Here is a 23,388-nt window from a genome sequence, read left to right as displayed (position 1 = left end):
TGGTATTTGTGTAACAAAAGATGATGCAACAAAGTAAGAGAACGCTTCATGTGAATGCGAATCCCAGATATGATTTTATTCAGAATTTTACAAACAATGAGCATTTTTCTATAAAACAAAACCAAACCAAAAACAACGGCAGAGGGTAAGAATCAATTCAGTTAAGAGTATTTACATTCTCAGAAGAAGTTTCCATACGTTTCTATATACAAGGCTGTGGCCATTACCAGCAGGTCGAAGCACCCCAAAGGCACGTATGAGCATCATGTTATGCTGCCTAAGCTGATTCTGTGCTTTAAGCAAAGGCTTTACAAGTTAAGGTCCTATTCTACAAATACTGAAACACGAATGTAATCACAGACACAGTCCCAACCATTTCCTCAGGTGCTTGTTGTGCTCACGGTCCCCAGGGAGATAAATGAACCCATGGGTGAGGCCGTGAAACACAAGCAGCTGTAAACAGAGGTGGGGATAACTCATCTCAAGTTCCAGCAAGACAGTATCATCATCTCTCCAAAGGAAAGTCCCCTGGAAGAACAACACTTTCACAACATACTTAAGTGCATAGAGAAAATTAATGCTGAAGTGATGCTTCTCGTCAGCCCGGCTCATCCCAAGCTGCCTGCTTGAGGAACCATTAGAAGATGTTCTTGAGAGCACAATATCCAGAGCCAGGAGAGTGGTATCAGAGAATGACACACTGCTGAGGGTGAACTGAGGAAACCGTGATGCTTTTTGAGCTAACGATATTCCCAGTGCAAGCAAAGAAACCAAAGTCACGGGGCTGTGCATCTTCCCCAGGGAGATGAAAGGAATCAAAGAGCTGGGAATGAAGGGAACCCAGTTTCCAAGCCAAGGCCTTAATGCTGTTTTCCTCACCAGAGATCCTGCAGTGTGCAGCAATGCTCCCTGACCAGAGATCTCAGTGGTTGTAATGCACGATAAGGGCATCACAGCCCTCCTGCATTTCACAGGTTACAGCTCACCTGAAAGCCAAACTCTGTATTACCCTCCTGCACAGTGACCACGCTCCTGGTTTTACCTCCTTCATAGGCAAATTCTGCCCAACCCCTCACTCCTCACTTTTTTGAGGCTAACAGGACAGCTCTCAGCGAAACAAGGCCTTCCACGAGGGGCAGCAGAACAGATTCTGCACTACTGAGCAGCACCTTCATGAACCAGGCACAACCTGACCCTAGCACTGAACTCCCCCATTTGACACAGAAGGCACCCACAGCCCGTTTGGTGCAGATCTGACCTGCTGCCAGCACTGCCATCGCCCTTACAGCTGGGTCAGACCCTCCACCCTCATATCCTGCTTGCCCGGATCAAAACCCCTGCCTGCTGATGTTATTAAAACATCCCCTGGGGTTCTTTTGGAAATATTTAGCAGCTGGATTCTGACTTCACATCAAAACAAGTTCCCTGTTGCAGAGATAAGCTCAAGGATTAGGGCAGGAGAGGAAAGTAAACAAAGGAACACAGGATGCCATATTAGATAGATTGCTTCTGACTCGCTTTTAGATTTTAAGGAGATTAGCAAGGAAGAAAATATAACTTGTGACACAGAGGTTGTTGCTGTAGTAGGATTAGTCACAACCAGGAAATTCCCCCAATTTAATCATATTAAAAATCCCAAACAAGCACTTAATAAACATTAGAATCAAGAACAAAAGCCTGCTGTCGAGGCACAGAACCTGTGTGAAATAGCAGATGAAAGATAACAGCTAAACGAGACATTGGATGAGCTGCAGCAGGAATTTCCACGACACATCACGTATCTCACATCTCAGGCTATCTTCTCAAACAGTTTACAGGAAAAGATTTGTGGGGCAGGGCTGTTTACATTGGCAAATTCATGACGAGGAAGTTGCAGCTGAATGTTCTGCCTCAAATTCCTGTGGCGAGGCTTCTTCTGCAGCACAAAAAAGCTGCTTCTCAATGTTCCAGTTCCTATAAGCCTAATAGAGACGTGGCATGCAGAGAAAATGATCTGTGCTGACTTTTAGAGCATATTCTTACAATTGCAATGAGTATTCTGCAAAAGGTGGGGTACACAACAAAAAGAATCACGGATGTGGGGTGAGGACACGTTCCCACCACCACACAGCAGCCTGCCTGCTTTCATGCACTTTCCTGATGTTTACTTGCACACATCAAGGCTATCACACGATGTGCAGTGAAGCTTGCAAAATTCAGATCCTCAACTTATGCTCCACTTTCAAAGCACACGGTGCGTTTTAAACCCATCAGCCAATGGCCTTCTCTCAACCAGAAGTGACATGGAACCTGCCAAAGCTTTGGGATTTCTCTTCCCAGAGGAGCTGACAGTGACAGCAGTGAGTTTCCCCGTGTCATCTGGGCCTGCTACCATCAGCCAGACAGAGCACCGAGCACAAAGGTGAGAAGAAGCAGAGAAAGCAGTGAAACCCTCCAGCTTAAGCAAGCATGGCTGGTGAGGACAGGGTACAGGGCTTTGGTTAACAAAAGCCTTGGAGCAGCTGACGTTGGCACAGAGCTGCACAACACCCCAGAGCCAGCAGCCAGCAAGGCCCCAGCAGCCCTGAGCAGAGCAACTGGGGTTCTGCTCATTCAGCCTCTGCAAGACAGGACAACAGACAAACAAGTGCCACAGGATGAATGCTTTCACCACGTACATCTGTAATGCAGTGTGAGATCAGGATGGCACAAAGGAGACCACGTGTATGCACACCTTTAAACAGACACAGGCGATGCCAAGGGTGCTGCTGTGATCCAAGGAACAGTCAGCAGATTTTCAACATGATTTAAGAAAAAATAATAATAATCCTAACACAACTCACATGAACAATTAACAGGAGTGAAGGGAAATAAGAGACCTCGCAGCAGGCCAACAGTTGGCAGCCAAGAATCAAAATCCAGTGGTCATAAGTGCACTGTAAGCGTTGATCTCGGGAATTCTCACCACGAGGTCAAGGCAGTGGCATGGATTATTGATAGTGTGTGTGTGTGTGTGTGTGTGTGTGTGTGTGTGTGTGTGTGTGCAGAAAGGTCAGAAACTAAGACAGCAGAACTGCTTTTTGCCAACCGCATCGCACAGACTATGATTTGAAAACCCAAACAATTCAGAAAGACAATTTTCAGCAGTCACCAACATTTTCAGCAGTCACCAACATTTTCAGCAGTCACCCTCTCCACACACACACACATAAAACCTTCTGCATCATTCTAAATAAACACAGCCTCAACGTGGGCCACGTTCCAGTGTCAGATGTAAACAACGTCACCAAAAAGTTGTAGCTGAAATCCAGCATTGGATTCGAAAGGACTCTGTCAGCAGAACCTCAGTGCTGTGTTCTGTGCAAGACCATCCTTTCAGCCTACACACAGCACACCAAGTTAGAATTCATTCTCAAGAAAATCTTTCTTTGCACCTTTCTGAACCTGCTAGCAAACTCAGCACATGCAAATTCACACAAGATCACAGTGGCATGTTTGCATGACCTGCACTCTAATAAATAAGTTTCCTGTCCAAAGACAGAAGTCAAGAAATCAAAAGTAATTAGCAGCTTCTTCTAGTGTTTCTAAATTCTTGATGGGCATCAGCTCTGAAGAAGACTGGCTGTGGAGTCCAGGTGCTCTGCCAGCCCTTGAACTCACTTCCAGGTACTGTTCAGCTCACCTACACACTTACTTCCAAAGGTCTGATCAGATACTGTTCCTTGGTTAAAGGATTAAAACACATTAAAACAACTGGCTGAAAAATCAGTGAAGGCTACACAGTATTTGTGGTCATACAAAAAGAGAATGTATGGAACACAGTGTTTAAATTAATAAATAAGGTTAAAATTGCAGGAAGAAGTGTTGCCACTAGCCCTTTCTAGAATGAGCATTAGGAGCAAATCCATTTAACTTTCAGTCCATCAGGAAGTAGGCATTTCATTAAAAAGATGTGCTCTTAAAAATCTCTGGGTTTTCTTCTTCATCCTTTGAATTCCTTTTGGCACTAGATGCAGGCCTGTATTCTAGTCTGGGAAAAAAAGAGAAAGGAAAATAGATTAAAAGAGCAATCAGAGAAAGAAGACTGATATTCTGAACCCTATCAGACATTACAGACTAAGTTTAATGTTCTGTTGACCTCAGTTGAACGGGTCCTTTTCTAACAGTATCTGCCTCCACTCAGAGCCATGGCAGAAGGTCCAACTCTCAATGCTTTTTTAGGTCAGCTGAAATTAACTGGGAGAATTCAGCAGTACTTGCACCGCTTTAAGATGCAAAGATAAATTACTTTGTGACAGTTTGATACTGCAGAATCATTTCAAACATACAGACTGAACAATAAAGTCCTTTCAACCAGAATTGTTACCTCACCATTGTGGGCTGAAAATACTTTTGTCAGTGAGTTGGTTGTTAAATCCATAAAACGTCACTATACCTTTAAAAGCAAACATACAAAGCAAAGTCTGTCCTTCCTATCTCTCTCCTGCCAGTATCCCTTCACTGCAACACTCCAGTCACGGGAGCTGTCTCACGTCTCCATGATCCCAACAAGATCTGCAACTGCACACACAAATCTAACTCCTCATGTTTACTCCCCATGCTGCATGCACCATGTATAGACCCCTCAGAGAGGCACCCAGCAGGCTGATATCACAGAAAGTACCTTTCCCCACCCCCTGCCTTTCCCCAAAGCAGCAGGCTGTAGATATTTCCTTGCTTATGTGCAAATGCTGCAGCTGGTGCTGCCCAAAAGCCTTCTTTTGCTGATTTTGCATCCTCTTTTCTCCACGTCACCCAAGCCCACCAGTCCCTCATAAGGCTGCTGCTAGCTGCCCTACCCCCAGTTTAAAGCTCTCTTTATCAGGTCAGCCATCCTACCAGCAAAAACTCTTTGCCCCTCTTAGTGCAGTGCATCCCACCTCTCTCCAGAACAACGTTCCTTACACAATTCATTATCAAATATCAAATCTTCTGTAAGTACAGCCAAATTTTAACCAGCAGCTTCTGTGGTACAGGGGTATATTGGCCCTTCCTTACTTGTGCTGTGACTGCAGTAGTCTCTACAGAACTAGCTTTTCCTACTGTCAGCACACTTTAGAGCAAATCAAATACTTTAGCAAGATTCTACCAATGGGGACATACACAGAGGCATGCACTTACATTTATAGGTAAAACAGACGTATAAAAATCAGAAGGCAATGCTTACCCTTTTACCAGCAGCATTTGCTCAATCGTGTCAGGAAGAGGCATTCCATAGCTTTCTGGCAGGAACAGAGTCAGAATTCCTGATAGCACAGTCAGGCTCCCCATCAGGATGTAAGGCAGGAATCTATCGTAGGCACCTAGCAGAAAGCAACAAAAGCTAGCATCAATTCCAACTCACTGCCAACATTTGCACTTTAGAACAGCTGTTAGTTAAAACAAAATCCTCTCAGCACGGCATCCAAAGCAGCTGGTGCTCCCTGACCTCCACAGTGCCACAATGGATTCTAGAGCCACGATATGGACATGAGCACTGCAGTGCTGGGCAGCTGACAGTCTTCACAGGGTCCCATCCTCACAGACACTGTGGGGGGCTGCTCAAGAATGAGAGCAAATGAGCAGAACCGATTTTGGTTTGGTTTATTTTAAACCCTGCAATCGGGTCTTGCACTGAGATGCAGTTCTGCCCTCAGCCCTGCAGGCAGCACTGAACCAATGCTTTCCAGCCACCACCAGTGTCCCCCCAGCACATTCACTTACCAAGATAAGCAAAGTAAGGTGAGAGGATGCTGCCAAGCCTTGAGGCCATGGAACTTGCTCCAACTCCCATGTTTCTGACTACCGTTGGGTAGAGCTCAGCCGTGTAAACATAAACTATTGCAAAGGCAGATGTGATCCCAAACTTCCCTAACATCACCAGGAGAATAGATAGGGCACGAATATCTGAAATTAAAATGCAAGAGCTTCAATAAAACGCTTGGCAATTCATGGTATCTTGTAAATTTACTGACTGCACAACTCCTGTGTCATTAACTGCATTATCTGGTGTCCTTTCCTTTCTGCACACGTGTCTGTGCATGGGCAACTTCTTTCTTTTAAACTAGGAGCCAACAGTTCCACTTTCCTCTCGAGAAGCTTAAAAAATAAGGACAACAGGGCAACAACTTCAAAAGTTTTCTCCAGATTCCAGGGGCAGACCTTTGCTATTGCAAACAATGCCAATAATCCCTTTTTAACAAACTGAGCAAAGTGAAGCATTTGAATAAGTCATTTTCACTTTGCTACTCTGGTTTCTACAATCCAGTCATTTCTACAGTGCTGTCCTTTAACCAGGACAGCTGGATTGGAAAATCAAAACAGATCATATCAGTTTCCAACTAATTAAAAAAAAGTGACTCATAATTACCAGTGTAAAATAAACTCATCCTCATTTGTTCATAAATCAAAGAATAAAGAAGTGTTAAGCAACAAGATTACTCCCACATCATATTTGAATTTGACCTCCATATATTGTCACAAATATGACATCGTATTTGATGGAGTCTATAGCCCTCAATCTCATTACCCTGAAGATGCATGCTGGTTTGATATCCAATAAATGTTGATTTGCCCTCCTCAGATTTGCAAAATGATAACTATTAACTTTAATGCAGTGCAAGCATCTTTGCTTTTAAAAAATACTTCCACATTAACTTTCAAACAAGCTCTAAAGGCAGTCAGTGGCAGCCTTTTAAGCAGCAAGTTCTGCAGCCTTCAGGTTACCTGCACGAGTTTACCAGAGCTCTTTGCCAAAGATCTGCAGTAGGGCAAAACTGGACTATGGTACTGATGCAAACAGACCACAAAAGCAAGGACCTGTCTTTACAAACACATCTGACCTGGTATATTTTGTGAGCTCCCGGTGCTGGAGCACTGAGAACCAAGGAAGGATGGCAAAAATAGGAAAACTATATTTAGTCCCTTCAGGATACTTTTCCTCCACATCTGCCCAATGCAGGGCACTGGACTTGGCCTATCATGTGTGTTTGAGATCAACTAACGATTCCATACGTGAAGGCACCAGCTGAATGAAGAGAAGAACACAGCCTCCCAAGAATAACGCAGCAGCCATTGAATACCGTCGGGGGAGGTTTCGAAGCAGCAGCCAGGAGATGATGTAGGCTGGGACCTCAATCACTGCTGAGAGGAAGCAGTTCACATAGACGTCGCCGTGCAAGTTGGGTGTGTCGAGAGAAAGTCCAAAATAACCAACGGAGATTATCATCCTGAAAACAGAGCATGGTCCATCAGAGCGGCCTGGGTGGTTACCCGCCCTGCTGAATGAGCTCAGACAAAAGGAGGATGGCATCCTGGCAGATCCAAACAACCTAGGATTTCCTCTGCCGTGCCCAGAGTTGGCAGGATAGCATTCAAGTTGTATTTGCATGGCTCTGTGCCTGGTTAACAGGATGGAGTTTAGAGGCTGGGAACAGTGCCATCTTAACTGTGCCACTGCCAGACAGGCACACGTGACCAGGGGAAACACAGAGGTGTCTTTGGTGATAAAATCTATATTGTTTTAGAGACACTGGGAAGAGGAGGTTATGCCTCACTAGCACATGGTAAATAATGACACTGGCTCAGGATTTGTCCAAGATCATCACGGAGCACTCAGCACTTCCCTTCCACTGCATTTGTGTCATAGCAGAACCGAGAGCAGAATTACTGCACAGCATTAAGTGTATCACTGACCAAAACTCAGTTCTCTTTTCTTCTCACTTCACATGAGAGCAACCTTCATGGTTCAACTGCTTAAAATAAACTGCCTGGGATAACAGAGGTAATCCCCCTGTTGGTGTGCATGATGTGCCAGTAAAGCTGTTCTCCTCAGTAACAGTTATTACGCAGTAATTTCCATAATGCTGTACAACACGGGGCTTTTAGGAGCTCTTTTTGTATTAAACAAACCTACTTGTTCTTGCTGGAACTCACTTTTAGCAGCAGTTTGCCTTAGTTTATCACACTGGCAAACCTGGATGCAATTACACCTGCAGAGAATTTCAATTCATAACTCAGAATATACCATGGGTGTGTATATAAAACGTTGCTGTGAATCAGCATAGGATACTTTATATTTTGGGAAATGATCTAAAAACAGATTAGGCAACTGACCAACAAGGTAAAACCAATTTAAAAGCAGCCTCAAGCCACCAAATATTTTTCTGCAGGATTTGCAAGAGCATTTAAGATAATAAAACTAACTTCCACAACGTTGACTCCTTTTTCTCATTGCAAAACTTCATTTACCATGTGCTCTTCAGCCTAAGAAACAAGGAACCTACATAAACAGCATGATGTCACTTCAGCCCATTGTTTTTCAAGCTAACCAGTTTTGCCCACACCTCTTTAGAATACTTCAGTGTTCAAAGGGAACTTTCTTATTGTTTTATTGCTGTTGTGCTGACACATTCCTGAACCACACTCCTGCTTACCACAGAATCACTGACATAATCGTGATAGTGAGGATATTTCGTGTTCTAACGAGATCCAAAATGGTGTACGTCTGTCGCTCCTGGGAACTCAAATCTTGCAGCTGAAAACAAGCAAACAGAAAGCATGGAACATCAGCATCCCACAAACAGAACAGTTGTGACAACAAGCCCACTGCCTTGACTTACACACCAGTATTCTGAGTACTCCTGGGGCCGTTTTGGTATGCTGTAAAGCTGAACCTGGTGCTCTGCTTTTAACCAAACACGTCTCTTGTGCCCACATACAAGTATCTGTAAAAACAGCTGCTCCTTCTTTAAACTCACTTAACATTTGAGCTGAAATCAGTAAGCATTTTCTTTCCCTTAGACTCCATAAAAGCCGCTTATTTTAACTTCCATGCTTGACTTACAAAGCAACAGCTTTAATTTACACATATAAGACTGAACACCTTCTGTGTGCACTGCGTATACTATGGTGTGTGAACATGATTACAAAGTCAGATTGCCACTCCAACACAGTGCATTCACTACTTTAAACTACTTCTGTCTGGCCTTTAAACTCTTTCTGCCTGGTCTAGCATCCTCTGCTTTGTATCAGCTCAACTCACAACTCTTTTTCCCCTGGAACATCAGACAGGCTCAATGGAAGAAGCTGGATGCATTCCAGCATACCAGCAAAGAAATAAAAGCAACCCTTCGTTACACTTAGTTCCTTGTCAGCCTCTCCTCCATCTCAGGCAGGTGATAATTTGCAAGTTAGCTGCTGGAGACTGACATGGAGCCCTCAAGTCCTGTCCCTCAACTCAAAACATGTATTTTCTCCTCCACATCTCGCAAGCACAAAGTTTATATAACTCTGCAGCCAAGTGAACATTATTTCAAGCAGTGTTTTGTCCTAAAGACCTGGAAGATAAAACAGCATTCTACTGCTCATGCACTCCACAATTCAGTGCATTTGCCCTCATAAACCTTAATTTTCTCTTAAAGGCAAGCAGTTCTTTACACTGGACAGCTTTTACTCTGCCTGAGCTTAAGCCTCCCCCTGCACAAGCTGCAGCAGCTTCTCAGCCCACAGCCCTTTCTCTTAAATCACATGATCTTCCCTCTGTGCTTTCCAGTTCTGCCACTCTTTGCTGCCAAGAAACCTACAAACAGGAAACACAAAAAATAGAAAAGAAAAAAAAAAAAGAGAACCCAAACAAACCACAAAACAAAACGAGGAACAATGCAAAATTTAAATTAGTGATGAGAAAAAAGGGCCCTGCCAGATAATGCAGCCCCTTAGCAGGACAGGACAGAGCAAGAAGCTGTGACAAAGGAAGGCATCTGGAATGAAACCTGTCATCCAAACCTGTTCATTCCCCTCACGTCAGACAATTCAGCCAACCAGGCCCTACTGACGCTCTATGGACTGTTTGTGATCACGGATCTGAACTGGTTTTGAAATCCAAACTGGTTTGGAAACCTCAGAGTTTAAACGCTTCAGAGGACAGCAGCCCTGTGAGCTCCTCCATTCCAGCTGCACAGTGCCTCAGGGCCAGCCTGTTTCTGAGAATCCTGCTGCAGCATAAACACGTTTCCTAAAACCTCAGGGGAAGATGCCAGCCTTCTTCAGAAAGCACACAAAAGAAGAGGATAAAGGGACCGCAGATGAAGAAAGGCTTTGCACAAATTATTTTGTCACAGCTTATTAAAGAAGGAAAAAAAAAAAGAAAAAAAGATGGTTGGGAGTTCTGCAGTTAAACAAACCCCTGATAATTGAGTTCCATTTGCTTTGAGTGGTAAACTGTGTTTCTGGAAGTTGATGTGCTGTGATTTTGATCTCTGCGATCCAGCCTGCTCCAGTCCCCCTCCCTGGAGAAACGTGAACTGCTCTGCTGCTTCAAACCCAGCCCCTCTCAGAGATGGGGAACAGATCAGTATTTCTTTCTAAGAACAGAAAATGGAGGCATTCCAGGTATGATTATCTTCACTGAATGTTGGAGCCAGAGCTCATTTTCTGTCCTCTTTCTGGCACAGGATGAGTTTTCATGCTTAAAGCAGGAGAGGGAAGGAAAAAGAAAGCAGTAACAAAAAATAAAAAAAAGGTTCTTTCAACAGCAGTCCAGTGCAAAAGCCATCATCAGGTCTAGGTTTTCCTGGCATTCTGCTCCAGCAAGACCAGGATGTCTATCTTGCTATCTAGAATTTAGCCTAGATAAGTAGGCTTGTCTGCACCTCAGCGATCTGCAAGCCAAATGAAGCCTTCTCAGCCTCAATAGCAACACATCTGAGATAACTGACTAAACATTTGGCTCAGACTGCAAGACCCAAGAGCTTTGTAAATCAAGACAATATAGGAACAAGCAATTCTCTTATCAACAACTAGACAGTGTCCAGTGTCAGTGGGAATACGGCAGAGCAACTGTGCCCAGACAGACACTACAGATGTGCTTAGGGAGGTGCCCATTCCCCTGGATTATGCAAACAATTTGCCTGTCTGAACTGTGAATAAATGAACGTGGAACTCATTCTGCAGCTTAAGGATACCAACAGCTCAGAGATACCTGAAGGAAACAAGAACAACTTTACTGCTAACTACTCCAGCTCAAGGACGCTCAAGTTTTGGTCTCCTCTACATGAAATCGAAGTTGAACTTGAAGAGCATTATTTCACCAGCTAGGATTAGTTTTCTATTAGAGCAGACAAGCATAAAATTTGTCCAGAACATAAGTATTATCTATAAACAGCCACTCAGAATCAGATGCTTCTGTCCAAAAAGATCAGAAGCTGGAGGAAAAACAAAGACTAAGAGACCAGGAGACTGAATTCCCTGCTAGGTGCTGAGGCATACACTCCTCAGTGCAGTGTGGCCAGGTCTCAGGTGCCTGGAAGACCCAAAGAAGCCATTTGTCAGCTGCCTGGGTTAAGGAGATCCACTGTATTCAGAGTCACTGGGATAAACGAGACTTCCTGCCAATTTGCTGGCTTCATCTGGGATGTATTCAGATCACAAAGCAATAGGCAAACCAAATTAATTACATTCACTTCCAAAAATGTGGTTTAAATAGAAAATAAAGCTGTTAATCATGCTAAAAATAAAATAAAATAAGACATCTTGATGTTTTCATTGGAATGTTGCATGGGATTGGGACAGCAAGGCCTTTTCAAACCTTAATGAAAGGGTATTTTGCTTTAAGGCCTTTCCAGTAAAGGATGAACTTTTAACCACTTCAAAAGTACATGATACAGTGCAGGCCAAACTGGAAATTCATTGCTTTCCATAGATACTAACAGGCCCAGCAAACAACCTGACTGCTCAGTGAATCTTACCTCACTAGGGTCAAAGATTACATCTGGGGCTGTAACCTCATTAATTTTTGCAGCCTTTCGGATGATGTCTTCTGCTTCTTGAAATCTGCCCCGAGAGATCAGCCATCGTGGAGATTCTGGAATGAACCTGTGTGAAAGATTCAGAATAATATGCCAGCATTTCCAAAGAACGTGCTGCTCCAGACACCAACACATGTTGTTCCAGGCACAAAGAGCTTAAAACTTGACACATCTTGCAGAAATTAAAGCTAAGACAACAGAAATGAGATTTACAAGAGCCAACTCGTAGGCTGAAGAACAGACTAAAACGTGTTGCATATTTTAAAAGTACAAAAGAGCTGAAGAATGATGCAGGGGAAAACAAGTAAAAAAAAAAAAGAGCAACAGAAACTTTCAGAGTACAGGAAAAATGGTTTAAAGAAATTCAGAAATGTGAATAATACACAAGCAGCATTCTGCAAATGAAGAGGAACCTGCTTAGTAACTGCAGCACATCAAATCATTACTTGACTTGGCTGAATGTGGCAGCGTTTACATGTGAAATCTGCACGGGGAAGAGGCAACGGCATTCATTTTATGTGTAAGTGAAGAAACACCACCATCGTGTGGACGACTTGAGCTCTACAAGTCACATCACTGCAAAGCAGCATTTCCTTAACTAGGGCAGGAAATACTGAGGTTGCACAGGTGTGCAAGCACTGCTCTACAGCTACAGCTTGCCAGATCTACGCCACCATGTCACTCTCCAAAATAACTGCTTTTTCATTCTGCCTTTAGCTTAGGCCTTACCCAATGGGTGTTATTTGGTACAGAAGGATGAAGGTGGGTTTTCGTTTTGGTTTTTCTTTCTCTTCCCCTTTTCTCCTCCCTCCCCCCTCCTCCTTTTCCATGTACAATCACTTAATTTTCCAGAACCCTCAAGGAAAATGAAGACTAACTTCTTCACACATGAATCAGACAGAGATTACTCACAGAGCTGCAGACTTAAGTCTAAAGAACGGGGAACAGCAAAGGATACAATGGCTGCTCTTCTGTCCACTCCTAATTTTCAATGCCAAAGCCTGGCTGACATCTGGCTCTTAAAAACCCATTGACAAGACTTCTAAAGTCTTCTGTTTTCATTGCACTCACCACCACAGTGGGATGAAGAGCAGCCCAGGTAAAGTAAGCGCCAGCAGCAGCATCCTCCAGTCTCTGATGAAATAGGCAAACAGTGGCAGCAACATGTAGCCAAAGGCATAGAAGATGCAAACCCCCAACGTGCAGAATAGCAGACGAATGGATTTGCCAAGAATTTCTGTGCCTGTTCAGAACAAGAGCGAAGATTGGTATTTTAACATAAAAGCAACCACAAATAACTGGCTTCGGGACATACTACACAGCCATGCATTATTGGAGGCACCACAGCTCTGCCTCGCGTGATGATCTTGCATCAATCCAGTAACTGTAAGTATGGAAGGTAACTGATCAGACCACATAGTATTTCTGTAGCTAGATGCAGCCAACTCTTCTGTATTTCTATGTTTTTATGATCTACTGTACCTGAGGACTTAAAACCATCTGATGTACCAGGAGTTAGCTTCAGCTTGATCTCCATAGGATCTTCTGCAGCTTATGGAGAGACTAGCTTCTTTAAAGGATACTTCAGAGATGCCTAGATTAGGCCATGACCCATAAAACCTTCTGGAATTCTCTATTTCTCTATTAGTTGAAACACTTGAATCCTCTGGTAACTCACTGAATTAATTCAGACTGCACTTCTATCAGTGGAAACTTCCAAAGACAGCATGAGGTGAGGATCCACATGTGGTGAGGACAAACACTTAACAGCACTTCTTGACAAAGCAAACCAGCCCTAAGCAGGGAAGCAGACAGGACAACAGACAGCATTCTGGGCCCAGCAGGACTTCCATACCAAGAACAAACGCTGCCACATAGTTGGAGATCTGCCCCATGCCAACCAGCAAAAAGAACACGGAAAACATCTCCCAGCTGGTAGAGAAGATCTGAACGAAGCTGAAGATGGTCTGCATTGCCAGAGTTGCGAACAGCACATTCTTCCTGCCAAACCTTCCAGGGATTAGATGAAAAGAAAACAAAAAAGAAAAGAACAGCATGAATTAAATCTTCAGAAATTACTTAAGGAGATAAGACATCTGCAAGAAGCAAAGATTCAGCAGCACATGCACATCTACTCTAAATACATGAGGAGACTCACAGGACATGAGAAAATAATATTCCAAGGGTCACAGCCAAGTCACCTTTAGGTGTATGCTGAAACACCACTCATTCCTTTCTGACAGAATGAGCAACTCACTGTCAGCAACGTTATTTGCAGTGTAAAAGCAATAATAGATGCTCCACCTCCACACAGCAAACACTTCACTGCACAGATCAGCACATTAAAAAAAAACAAACAAACATAACAAGGAAAACGTTTGAAAGAAATGAAGCATCTCTTGCTTACACTTTCTGGCATAAATACGATTTGCTGCAGAAGTGATTACTCTGAGAAAATAAACTGGTAAATATCACCCCTACCAGTGATCCCTGTGACATCCTGCTCTAAGTCAGGCCATGTGCTCTACACAGTGCACATTCAGATTGGGCACTCACAGAATTAGGACACGTTAGAGGTCACAGAAAACACTTGTACCAAACCTCACATGCAAGAACTGCTTGCAAAACACATCAAAGAGCAGTGGTTGTGGTGCATATACTTTACTTGTCTGAGAGCTGTCCTGATATGAACGATCCGAGCAGCACGCCCACAAAAAACAGGGAGGTGCTCATGGGCCCCTTCCAGTCATTGTCACACACCAGATTCCACTGCAAGAAGAAAGAACATGAAAGGCTTTAAATCAACAGCATTTTCCCTCCCTCCTTCTAAGCAAGTTGGCTGAGCCTGAGGGAAACGTGCCCTGTGGGCAGAAAGCTTCCACAGAAGGAAAGAACAACCAATTTAAGGCACAGACAGAGCTGGACAAACTTAACTCCAACCAATGCTGCTCAGCAGAGGCCAAATGCCACCAGCTCCAATCCTTCCTCAGATCACCCATCTGAGGCCACAGCACCACCACCTCTTTACACAGTCAATGGCTGACTCTAATGGTTCTCCCCCTGTGTATGCAGGTGAAAGTCACTCCCAATTTCACTGCATGCTCCGTTCAGCTCCCTTTTAATCCTGCTGGGTTTGCAAGGCATCACTACAAACCCCAGTTGTCTTCTCCTGCATATGGTGAATGTTTCCATTAAAACCTCACATTTATAATTCAAGAGAAATTGAACTACATAGAGTAAAGTGCCTCCTCTTTTATTACGTTTTAATGTAATTAAATTTACATTTAAAATAAATTTACAATTTAATTTTGGGATAGACTTCACTGCTCACCAGGGACCTAAGTGCAAAGCATGGGTCTGCAACAGGACCTGCAGAGCCCAGCAGATCTCACTTCTCCAGGGAAGGATCAGTTGCAATCTTCAGAACATAAACTGAAATACACACCAAGAAAAGCATCATTTTCAAAATGAAAATACGTTAGCAAAAATAGGAAGGAAAAAAAAACAAGACAACTATTAAATGAAGACTGCAACAGTTTGCAACCCTCTTACCTGCTTCAGTTTCATTTTTCAGAAATAGCATTCATGTTATTTGGTTATCTCTATCAACAGCTCTTATTGAAAGAGTCTTAATTTTCTTTTGGTTATTGAGGGGGAAAAAAGCAAAAGGGTGTCAATATTCATAAATGCCAGAAGAAAGCACAGAGCAGCAGGGATGCTCCTCGGTCCTCCCTCACTGCTGGGCTCTGCCTGCAGCTGCTGCCCCTTGGGTCCTGCTCACCCCATTGGGTGCTGAGCACAGGAGGGGAATTTGGAGGCCACCAGCACTTCTGACACAAGGCCAGATCCTGCTGACAGGGCACCATGTGATGCTTTAGTGATGGAAACTTTGGGAGTTTTCAGTTTGCACTAAAGAGGTTGAAATGAAAATATTGATGCTGGTCCCAACAACTCCTTCCTTTCCTCCTCAAGTTACAAGCAGTTCAGTACTGTGGGTTCTGCTCTGTTGTTTTTAACCTGGCTGTGAAGCAGGGGGTGACTCTCAGAAATAGGATTTGAATTTTGGGAGGCCCTGTGCAGGGCAGGGAGTGGAAGTGATGATCCTTATGGATCCCTTCCAGCCACAATATTCTATGATTATCAATACAACGTAGATTAAAAGCTGTAATTTAACATGTTTATGATTTAATCTGCACTCATGCCACAAACACTGCGTTACAGATGGAAGAATATTTGAGCAGTTCTCTGATGACTGCTCACACAAGCTACGCCAGCCAAGAAGCTCTGGTAAAACTAACAGTGCTTGGAAATACACAGTGAATGATCACCACCAAATTCACACAGACCAGAGGCTGCTGTGGCTATTGCATGTCTCCATGTGATGGTATTTATCAGGGAATCGAGCACCACTCCCAGCACTGCACTGACAGACTCACTCCAAGAATCCTTTCCATCAGCCACCGGAACCAGACATGTTAGTTATGTTATTAGAAATCACTGAGTACTGTTCCTAAAGAAGGCCTTTAGAAAGAAACTAAATCACTTTACATCCCTAAAGAAGCTGAACACTGTACTTGACAATGGCCTGTCTCCTTCCAGCTGTCTCCCACGCTGCAGCTCAGCACCAGCCTGCACCACGCTTGGCTTGCTGGACACCAGCATGCTGTGCCTGGTAACAAACATTTCCTGTGAATGCTAAGACAGAGACATTGCTTGGAAAAGTTTGTGGTTATGAAATGTGTTACACGGCTGCCCTGAGAGGTGGAAACACACCGGTCCTTCAGGCGGTGCCCTAATTACTATCTTGTTTTTCTGCCCACTCTATTCACATAATTACAGCAGCTGTTATGATGACAAGCACTCAGACCAGGCACCAAAGAGAACTTCAGTGTTGAGTTTCCAAGGAAAAACTAGCTTGGTTGTGCAATACCACTTATTTATAGCTAAAAACTCCACGGGTACAACTATCAGAACAGATGGATTTTCAGGTCTGTTACCTCTCACCCCAGTCAGTAAATGAATGAAGTCCTCAGCCTTTTAATGAGTCACAAGACAGATCTACATCGTTCGTGTTGATGATGGCATCGGTCTTCCAGAACCACTCTGCAGCTTTACCCTTCCCTGAACCATACATTGCTCAAGAAAAAGTCACTGAAGCATCACGGTTGGAAGGCCAGTGAACATCCCAAGAGCAGTTACTGATTGATTCCTGCTGCTGGCAGGGCTGTTTGGACACAGCACGCTGTGACCCAGTGCTCTAAAATCACGTGCTATTTTCATTTCCTGGTATCCCTTGAGTAAGCAAAGCCTTTGCCCCAGTGGCTCAGATAAGGCTCACCTCAGCAAGGTGCTGTGGCTCCAAACAGGAGAAGAATACATTTCAGCCCTTATTCCAAAGAGCAGCTACTGACCCTGCAAAGCGTCGGCTCCTCCACGCTGCTCTCCATTGCTAATGGCACAGAGTTCTCTCACAATTATTATTCTAACTTTGGAAAAGGACATAATCTGTTGTGATTTAAGCTTATCTTCCTACTCAGAGTGCAGTACTTTGACTAGGCTGTAAATACTTCTCACAGAGCTCATCAGGGCAATGTCTTCATAATTAACCTCACACCTGCAGCAATGAGCTGGGAGCCACAGCAATCTCACACGTGCCTCCACAATCACAAAGAAATTCAGACTCTGAGATGAAATATTTGAGTTCTGCAGAAAACCAGGCAGCAGTGCAAACAAAGGCATCAAACTACAGCTGCAAGGCAAGTTCTGGCCACAAGTGCAGCTGATGACGTTGCCACATCCTGGTACTTCTTCCAAGCAACCTGTGCACTTCAAAGCCACCCAGAGGTAAAGGTTATCTACTTTTTCTGTGTATGGGCACTGTACCATTGTGCTTGGAGACCATTACCTGCCCTGGAAGGAGAGCTGACACCTCACGAGTTCCTGACATGAAACCCAGCAGTGCTCCACCCAGACATTGATGCAGACACCTTATTGCAACCAACTTTCACGGGGATTTTGCCATCTCTACCAAGGAGATACAACAGGAACTAACAAACTGCTAATAACAACATGACAATCATATTCAAGCATAAAGTCTGCTCAGTATTTGATGACATACCATAATATGGCAATTGCAAGTCTGAATATGGGGGAGCTCCACAAAGCGTCCAAAGTCCTCGCAATTAGAGTGTCACAGCAAACAGATACAAACTGCTACCAAATACCTTTGGAAAGTTATAGAAATAATCACAAGGTTAACAACATAATTCAGGATCACACTGGTGGAAAAAAAAAACAAACAAAAAAAACCCACACTTTTCTCAATTCGTGTTCCGCTGCAGCATCAACTGTGCTTCCCCGATACTGGTAACCAAATCCCTGCTCAAAGCACTATGACAAACACCAAAAACTTTGGGAGCTGTGCACAGTTATGTTTGCACATAAGAGAGTAGAAGTGGGATAGGCTCATGTGCTAATATTTGCTTTTTTTAAAAAGTCAACATTTTAGTAAGAAGTTTTGAAGTGAATCCAGCATTACACGCTCCCTCCCACCAACTGCTTCTCTCTGTACAGCAAGGCAGGTTCTTAGAAAGCCCCTGTGCCCATCTCACAGCAGGGTACCTACAGCCATGGATTCAGAATCTGGTCTCCATCATACCCATGTAAAAATCCTCCATTTAACCGAGAGTGTGAAGCATTATTAAGCAACTTTTCCTCTGAAAATACATTCTGATATCTAAGATATTTCATGGTCATACAAACAGGAGGGGAATCAATTCTTTGAAAGGATTGATAACTGCAGGACAAGGTGAAATGGTTTTAAATTGAGGAAAGGGAGATTGAGGTTGGATGTCAGGGGGAAATTCTTTACAGAGAGAGTGGTGAGGTGCTGGAACAGCTGCCTAGAGAGGCTGTGATGCCCCATCCGTGGAGGTGCTCAAGGCCAGGTTGGATGGGGCCCTGGGCAGCCTGGGCTGGTATTAAATGGGGAGGTTGGTGGCCCTGCATGTGGCAGGGGGTTGGAGATTCATGATCCTTAAGGTCACTTCCAACCCTGGCCATTCTGTGATTCTGCTTTTTAGATATTCTTTCACGGCTTTTAATCTACAAACGGAAGCCTGCATCTACAAAACATACATTATGCTCTATGTCTCCCCTTGTAGTTGTTTTAAACCACCACAGAAGTAAAACTTGCATAGAACATAGAAGAAAACACCAAACATTTCATAATTTCTGTGAAAAAAATGAACTCTCCCAAACATCCCATTTCTGAAATGGCTGGAAAAGAAAGGAAATGGGGCACTGACACCAGGAACTGGAAAAAAACTGGATTACCAATCCAAAGTTACAGACATCCTAGCAGGATCCATCATTACTCCCTTATTTATTGCGCATGGTGCCTCTAAATGACCACTGTCTCAGTTTTAATGGCGTCAACAAGAGGTCAATCACTCCTTAAAAATCCTAACTCTGTTTTACATCGCATGGCTGAACAGCCCTGCAACACATGCTTCATACAGCACAACACAGGAACCACTGCATCTCTAAAGCATTTCAGTACAGATGCTACTCACATCCACTTATGAGCTGGAAATGAGACATTTCTCCTTCAGACAAAATTATTAACACTCACATTTTGCACCTATAAATCAATCACAGCCTCAGTACTTATCTATAACACATTCATAGTTGTGGCAGCTCCTGAGATGGAGAAAAATACGCAGTATTACCCTGCAGCAAGAAAGAGGACGTGCTGTTTGTAATGGACAAGGAATAATGGAAATCTGGGTGCGACTTCCTGCACAGGAGGAGGCCGTGTGGCAGTGAACAATGGGCCCAGCAGAGCTGAACCTGGCTCACCTGGCTTTGATTCACCTCTGTGGTCACAAAGGATCCGGAGCCTCAGCATCACACCAGGTTTCAGGGTGCTGCAGTAGCTCCACAGTGAGCATCCTTCCTTTGCAAAAATAGCCACCGACAAACATTAAGACTACAACAGGCTCAAAACATGCAGTTCTGAAGCAGAAAAGATGCCTGCACTGAGCTGATTTCAGGCTGATGAACAGTACAACACATTTATAAAACTGAAGATGAACACAGAACTCTTCATCTATTTAAGTGCCAGTATATAAGAAGCATTTCCATACTTGAGTACATAAGAATTCTCCCAAACTAAAATGTTTCCATCATCCAACATATCTTCATGATGTGACTTCTCTAGACGACTATTGCTCCAAGGCACTGCTCAGTTCAATCCCACAGCAGATACCAGGCTTTCACACATAGGACTGGGAGTGGAAGTTGGCCTTTCCCCTTAATTACCCCAGATAATATTTCTCCTAGCACTACGTGCGAACTCTTACGACTACATTGTTTTTTTTTTATGGGACACAGGGAGGAAGGATTACTTTGGCTAAAGTAAAGCTTTTCTTATGCCTCACGATACGCTGTAGTAAAGGAGGAAAAGGCATTTTGCTCGAGCAGAACTGGTTAAATAGGGCAGACTGGCTACTGCTGTGTCTGTTGGAAAAAAGGGAAGTCTCCCTTCAAATGAGAACTGAATGCATTAAGCCTCCTCTGCTAAGCAGAAACAGAACGGAGGACTTTCCCTGGAGTCAAGAGAGATTTATGCAAAAACCTTTCTTAAAAAACGCCCCATCCCCCTCCCCGTGTCAGCTCCAGAAATCTGGGACAAAGGTCCTCATGATTATTCAACAAGTTCGAGATATGCAACCAAACACAGCATTAGTCAACCATGAAAGCAGCAACACCAAGCCAGCAATTTAAACAAGCTGAACAGAGAAAACCTGCAAGTATGCAAAAGGCCACAGCTCTTGCAAAACTGGCTCAAAAGCATTAGTATTAAAGGCAGAAAAAAATGCTGCCTCAGTGCACGAAGTCTGGGCAGCCAACCGCTACCTCCCCCAGACACAGAACTTCTGCCAAACTGTGCAGAGCCGCTGCAGACTCGTAGCAAAACGTCAGCAGCTCCTTCCCCTTAGGGATCTCGGAGCTTCTGGATGTTCTGACAGATCAGACCCTGTAACTCGCACTGAGTCAAAGCCCGGTGAAGAAGCTGGGAGAAAAATGTGCTGACAAACGACGCTTCAGTCAGGACAAGCACCGTATTGTGGCACTCAGGACAAAACCAGCACATTCACCTGCAAAATGCTGAATTCCAGAGGATGCCAACTGCCTTACACTGTCCTGAGAGTGCCTCATCCCTTCACAGCCATACGTTTCACTGATGACCACGAACTAGTTTTACTCTTTGTGAAGAAAGAAGTTCTTTAAGAAACAGGTGAGGCAACACCTTGTGGCAGCTACCCAAGCCCTAAGGACTGTGCATGTTCAAGGGAAGTTTTCACAATTCACATTTTGCCATGCCCACCCTTCCCTGCGCTAACAGGGCATCTCTCCCACACTCTCTTCTTCACTCTGGTCCTTCACCCAAGAAGGATTTCTGTGAGCAGGCACTAAGTACACAAACATCCATCTCTGCTTGGCAGAGCAAAGAACAAAGGCCACTGGGCAGAAAACATTGCTACAGTTCTGCAAAGATTGCTCCCATGTACAAACAGGAAACTGGATGGTATAAACGGTTAACAAGCCTTCTGAGAAGTCCTTTCTGCAGTGTGAAATCCGAGTATTTCCTTGTGTCTTAAGGCAGCCAGTGCCTACGAGTCTGTGTACCTTGCACCTGACACAAGCACAACCAGCACAGCCTCAGCCTTGCTGGCTGTGTGGATCAGAGGCTCTGCTGGCAGGACACAGCTTTGCTGAACAAGGACAGGGGATATCAGGTTGATGTGCAGCAAATTTGGGGTCCTCTGTAGCACAGCACAGAATGGAACTCCCCTACAGCGTCCAACTGCCACACCTGCAGGATGACTTCTGCCACCTTTAGCAAGAAAATAAAGCAAACCCTTTCGATATACAAGTTTAAAGAGATATCCTTGAACCACCAACAACTCGCTGTTCCTGGGCTGACCCTTGCTCCCCAAGGTCCTCCTGCAGATGCCAGCTGGCACCAATTCAGCAGGCACCGCATACAGGCCACACAAGCCAAAGCACTGCAACCGGAGACCACTTTTGCGAGTGGAAGTAAACAGAAGAGAGAAGCCTAGCTCTCATACTAAATGCAGCACGCCAGATTTAAAAGCAGGAACACTCAGAGCAGCCCAGGACAGCAGTGCCGAGCTCCACACACACTCCCTAGGCAACGCAGTGCGGGCGGTGCGTCCTGCCGGCAAGTGCCGCTTCGGGAGCAGCGGGAACGCGGCTCCTGATGGACACGCGGGCCGTGCGGCTGGAAGCAAACCCAAGAAACGAGCCCGAGCGGCGCGGAGCGGGCTCAGTCCGAAGCCCGGCTGCGCCCCTCACCTCGGTGACGATGGTGGAGCGGTACACGTCGCGGCTGTACTCCCAGCCGTCCAGGCACGGCTCCTGCTCCAGCTCCGCCAGCTGCACGTCGATGCCGGGCCGCAGCCCCAGCGCCGACAGGTTGACGAGCGCGTCCAGGCGGTAGCGGCGGCAGCGGCTCGGCTCCGTCAGTCCGCCGCGCAGCTCCAGCGGGATGCTGGCGTTCCGCCACTCGTCGCTCAGGTTGGCTCCGGGCGGCACAGCGCAGTGGTGTTCTGGGGTACCGGCCAGGAAGACGATGGAGAGCCCGTTGAAGCCGTTGGGGACGATGCTGGCGCTGAGCAGGAAGAAGACGAGGCGCTGGAAGCGGCCCCACTCGCCCAGGAAGGCGGTCACCTCCTCGTAGTCCCGCATGGCGCGGCCGAACTTCGCCCGCCGCTACCGACGGGCAGGAAGCGGCCGGCCCTGAGCCGCCAAGCCACCGGCCGAGCGCTTTGCCATGGGCCGGGCCTCGCCGGCGGGGGAGCGGCCGGGGGTGGGGTTAGCAGGCGGAGGGCTCCCAGGTGGGGCCGGGCGCTGCTGCCCGGCCCGGCCCGGCTCAACCCGGCGCAGCGCGGCCCGGCCGGCAGCTCCCGGCATGCACCGCGCCCGGCACGGAGGCGCGGCGGGGGCTCGGCCGGGGATCCGCCCGGAGCGGGCTGGGCTGAGCCGGGAGGGGATCCGGGCTGAGACCGCGCTGCCGCCTGCGTGATTCCAGTCCTAAGCGCTGTGATAATAGATAGAGAGCTGCAGTTACACCTACTGAATGGTACGCAGCCTGCGTTCCCGTGCTGGTTTTGCCCCCACGCGCAGCTCAACTGCAGCACAGCTCACTCCCCACTCCCGAGGGAGCAGAGGGAGAAAATAGGGTGGAAAAGGGCTCGATGGTCGAAAAGGATGGGGAGATCCCCGCTGGTTACCATCATGGAGCGAACAGTCAGATGATAACTGCAATCTGGATAGATCGCTGAGGACTAATTTAACATATAAACGCCTCTTGGAGCTGCAGCAGTGCAGAAGAGCAGTGATTGAAAGTTCCATCTGAACATGAGGAAGAATTTTGAGGGTGGCACAGCCCTGGCACAGAGCGCTCAGAGAGGTGGGGACATCTCCTCCTCTGGATGTATCCAAACACGCCTGGATGCTTTCCTGTGCAGCTGCTGTAGGGAGCCTGTTTTAGCAG

General features: G+C 45.5%; 1 protein-coding gene across 1 annotated transcript; it reads right to left on the bottom strand.

The window, feature by feature from the left end:
* Nucleotides 1-51: 51 nt before the first annotated feature.
* Nucleotides 52-22,692, bottom strand: LOC128083775 (solute carrier family 22 member 5-like). Its single transcript, XM_052689320.1, has 10 exons — nucleotides 22,188-22,692; nucleotides 14,470-14,573; nucleotides 13,660-13,814; nucleotides 12,876-13,047; nucleotides 11,745-11,871; nucleotides 8,433-8,533; nucleotides 7,012-7,226; nucleotides 5,722-5,904; nucleotides 5,186-5,321; nucleotides 52-4,009 (listed from the first exon to the last, which is right to left on the bottom strand). The coding sequence occupies exons 1-10, from the start codon at nucleotides 22,578-22,580 to the stop codon at nucleotides 3,922-3,924; spliced, it is 1,674 nt and encodes a 557-aa protein (XP_052545280.1). The 5' UTR covers nucleotides 22,581-22,692; the 3' UTR covers nucleotides 52-3,921.
* Between the last annotated feature and the right edge of the window lie 696 nt (nucleotides 22,693-23,388).

The sequence above is a fragment of the Tympanuchus pallidicinctus genome, unplaced genomic scaffold (assembly GCF_026119805.1).
Source record: "Tympanuchus pallidicinctus isolate F22 unplaced genomic scaffold, pur_lepc_1.0 scaffold25, whole genome shotgun sequence".
Taxonomy (NCBI): Eukaryota; Metazoa; Chordata; class Aves; order Galliformes; family Phasianidae; genus Tympanuchus; species Tympanuchus pallidicinctus.
The sequence above is the reverse complement of the archived record's forward strand: the minus strand, read 5'-3'. Positions and strand labels throughout refer to the sequence as shown.

Excerpts from the sequence above, each read along its gene's own strand:
- LOC128083775 (XM_052689320.1), bottom strand. The coding sequence starts at position 22,580 with ATGCGGGACTACGAGGAGGTGACCGCCTTCCTGGGCGAGTGGGGCCGC. Across the intron at positions 8,534-11,744 it reads TAATCTTTGACCCTAGTGAG|CTGCAAGATTTGAGTTCCCA; the intron begins GTAAGATTCACT and ends GCTTGTTTTCAG. Across the intron at positions 5,905-7,011 it reads CATTCAGCTGGTGCCTTCAC|ATATTCGTGCCCTATCTATT; the intron begins GTATGGAATCGT and ends TTTTAATTTCAG.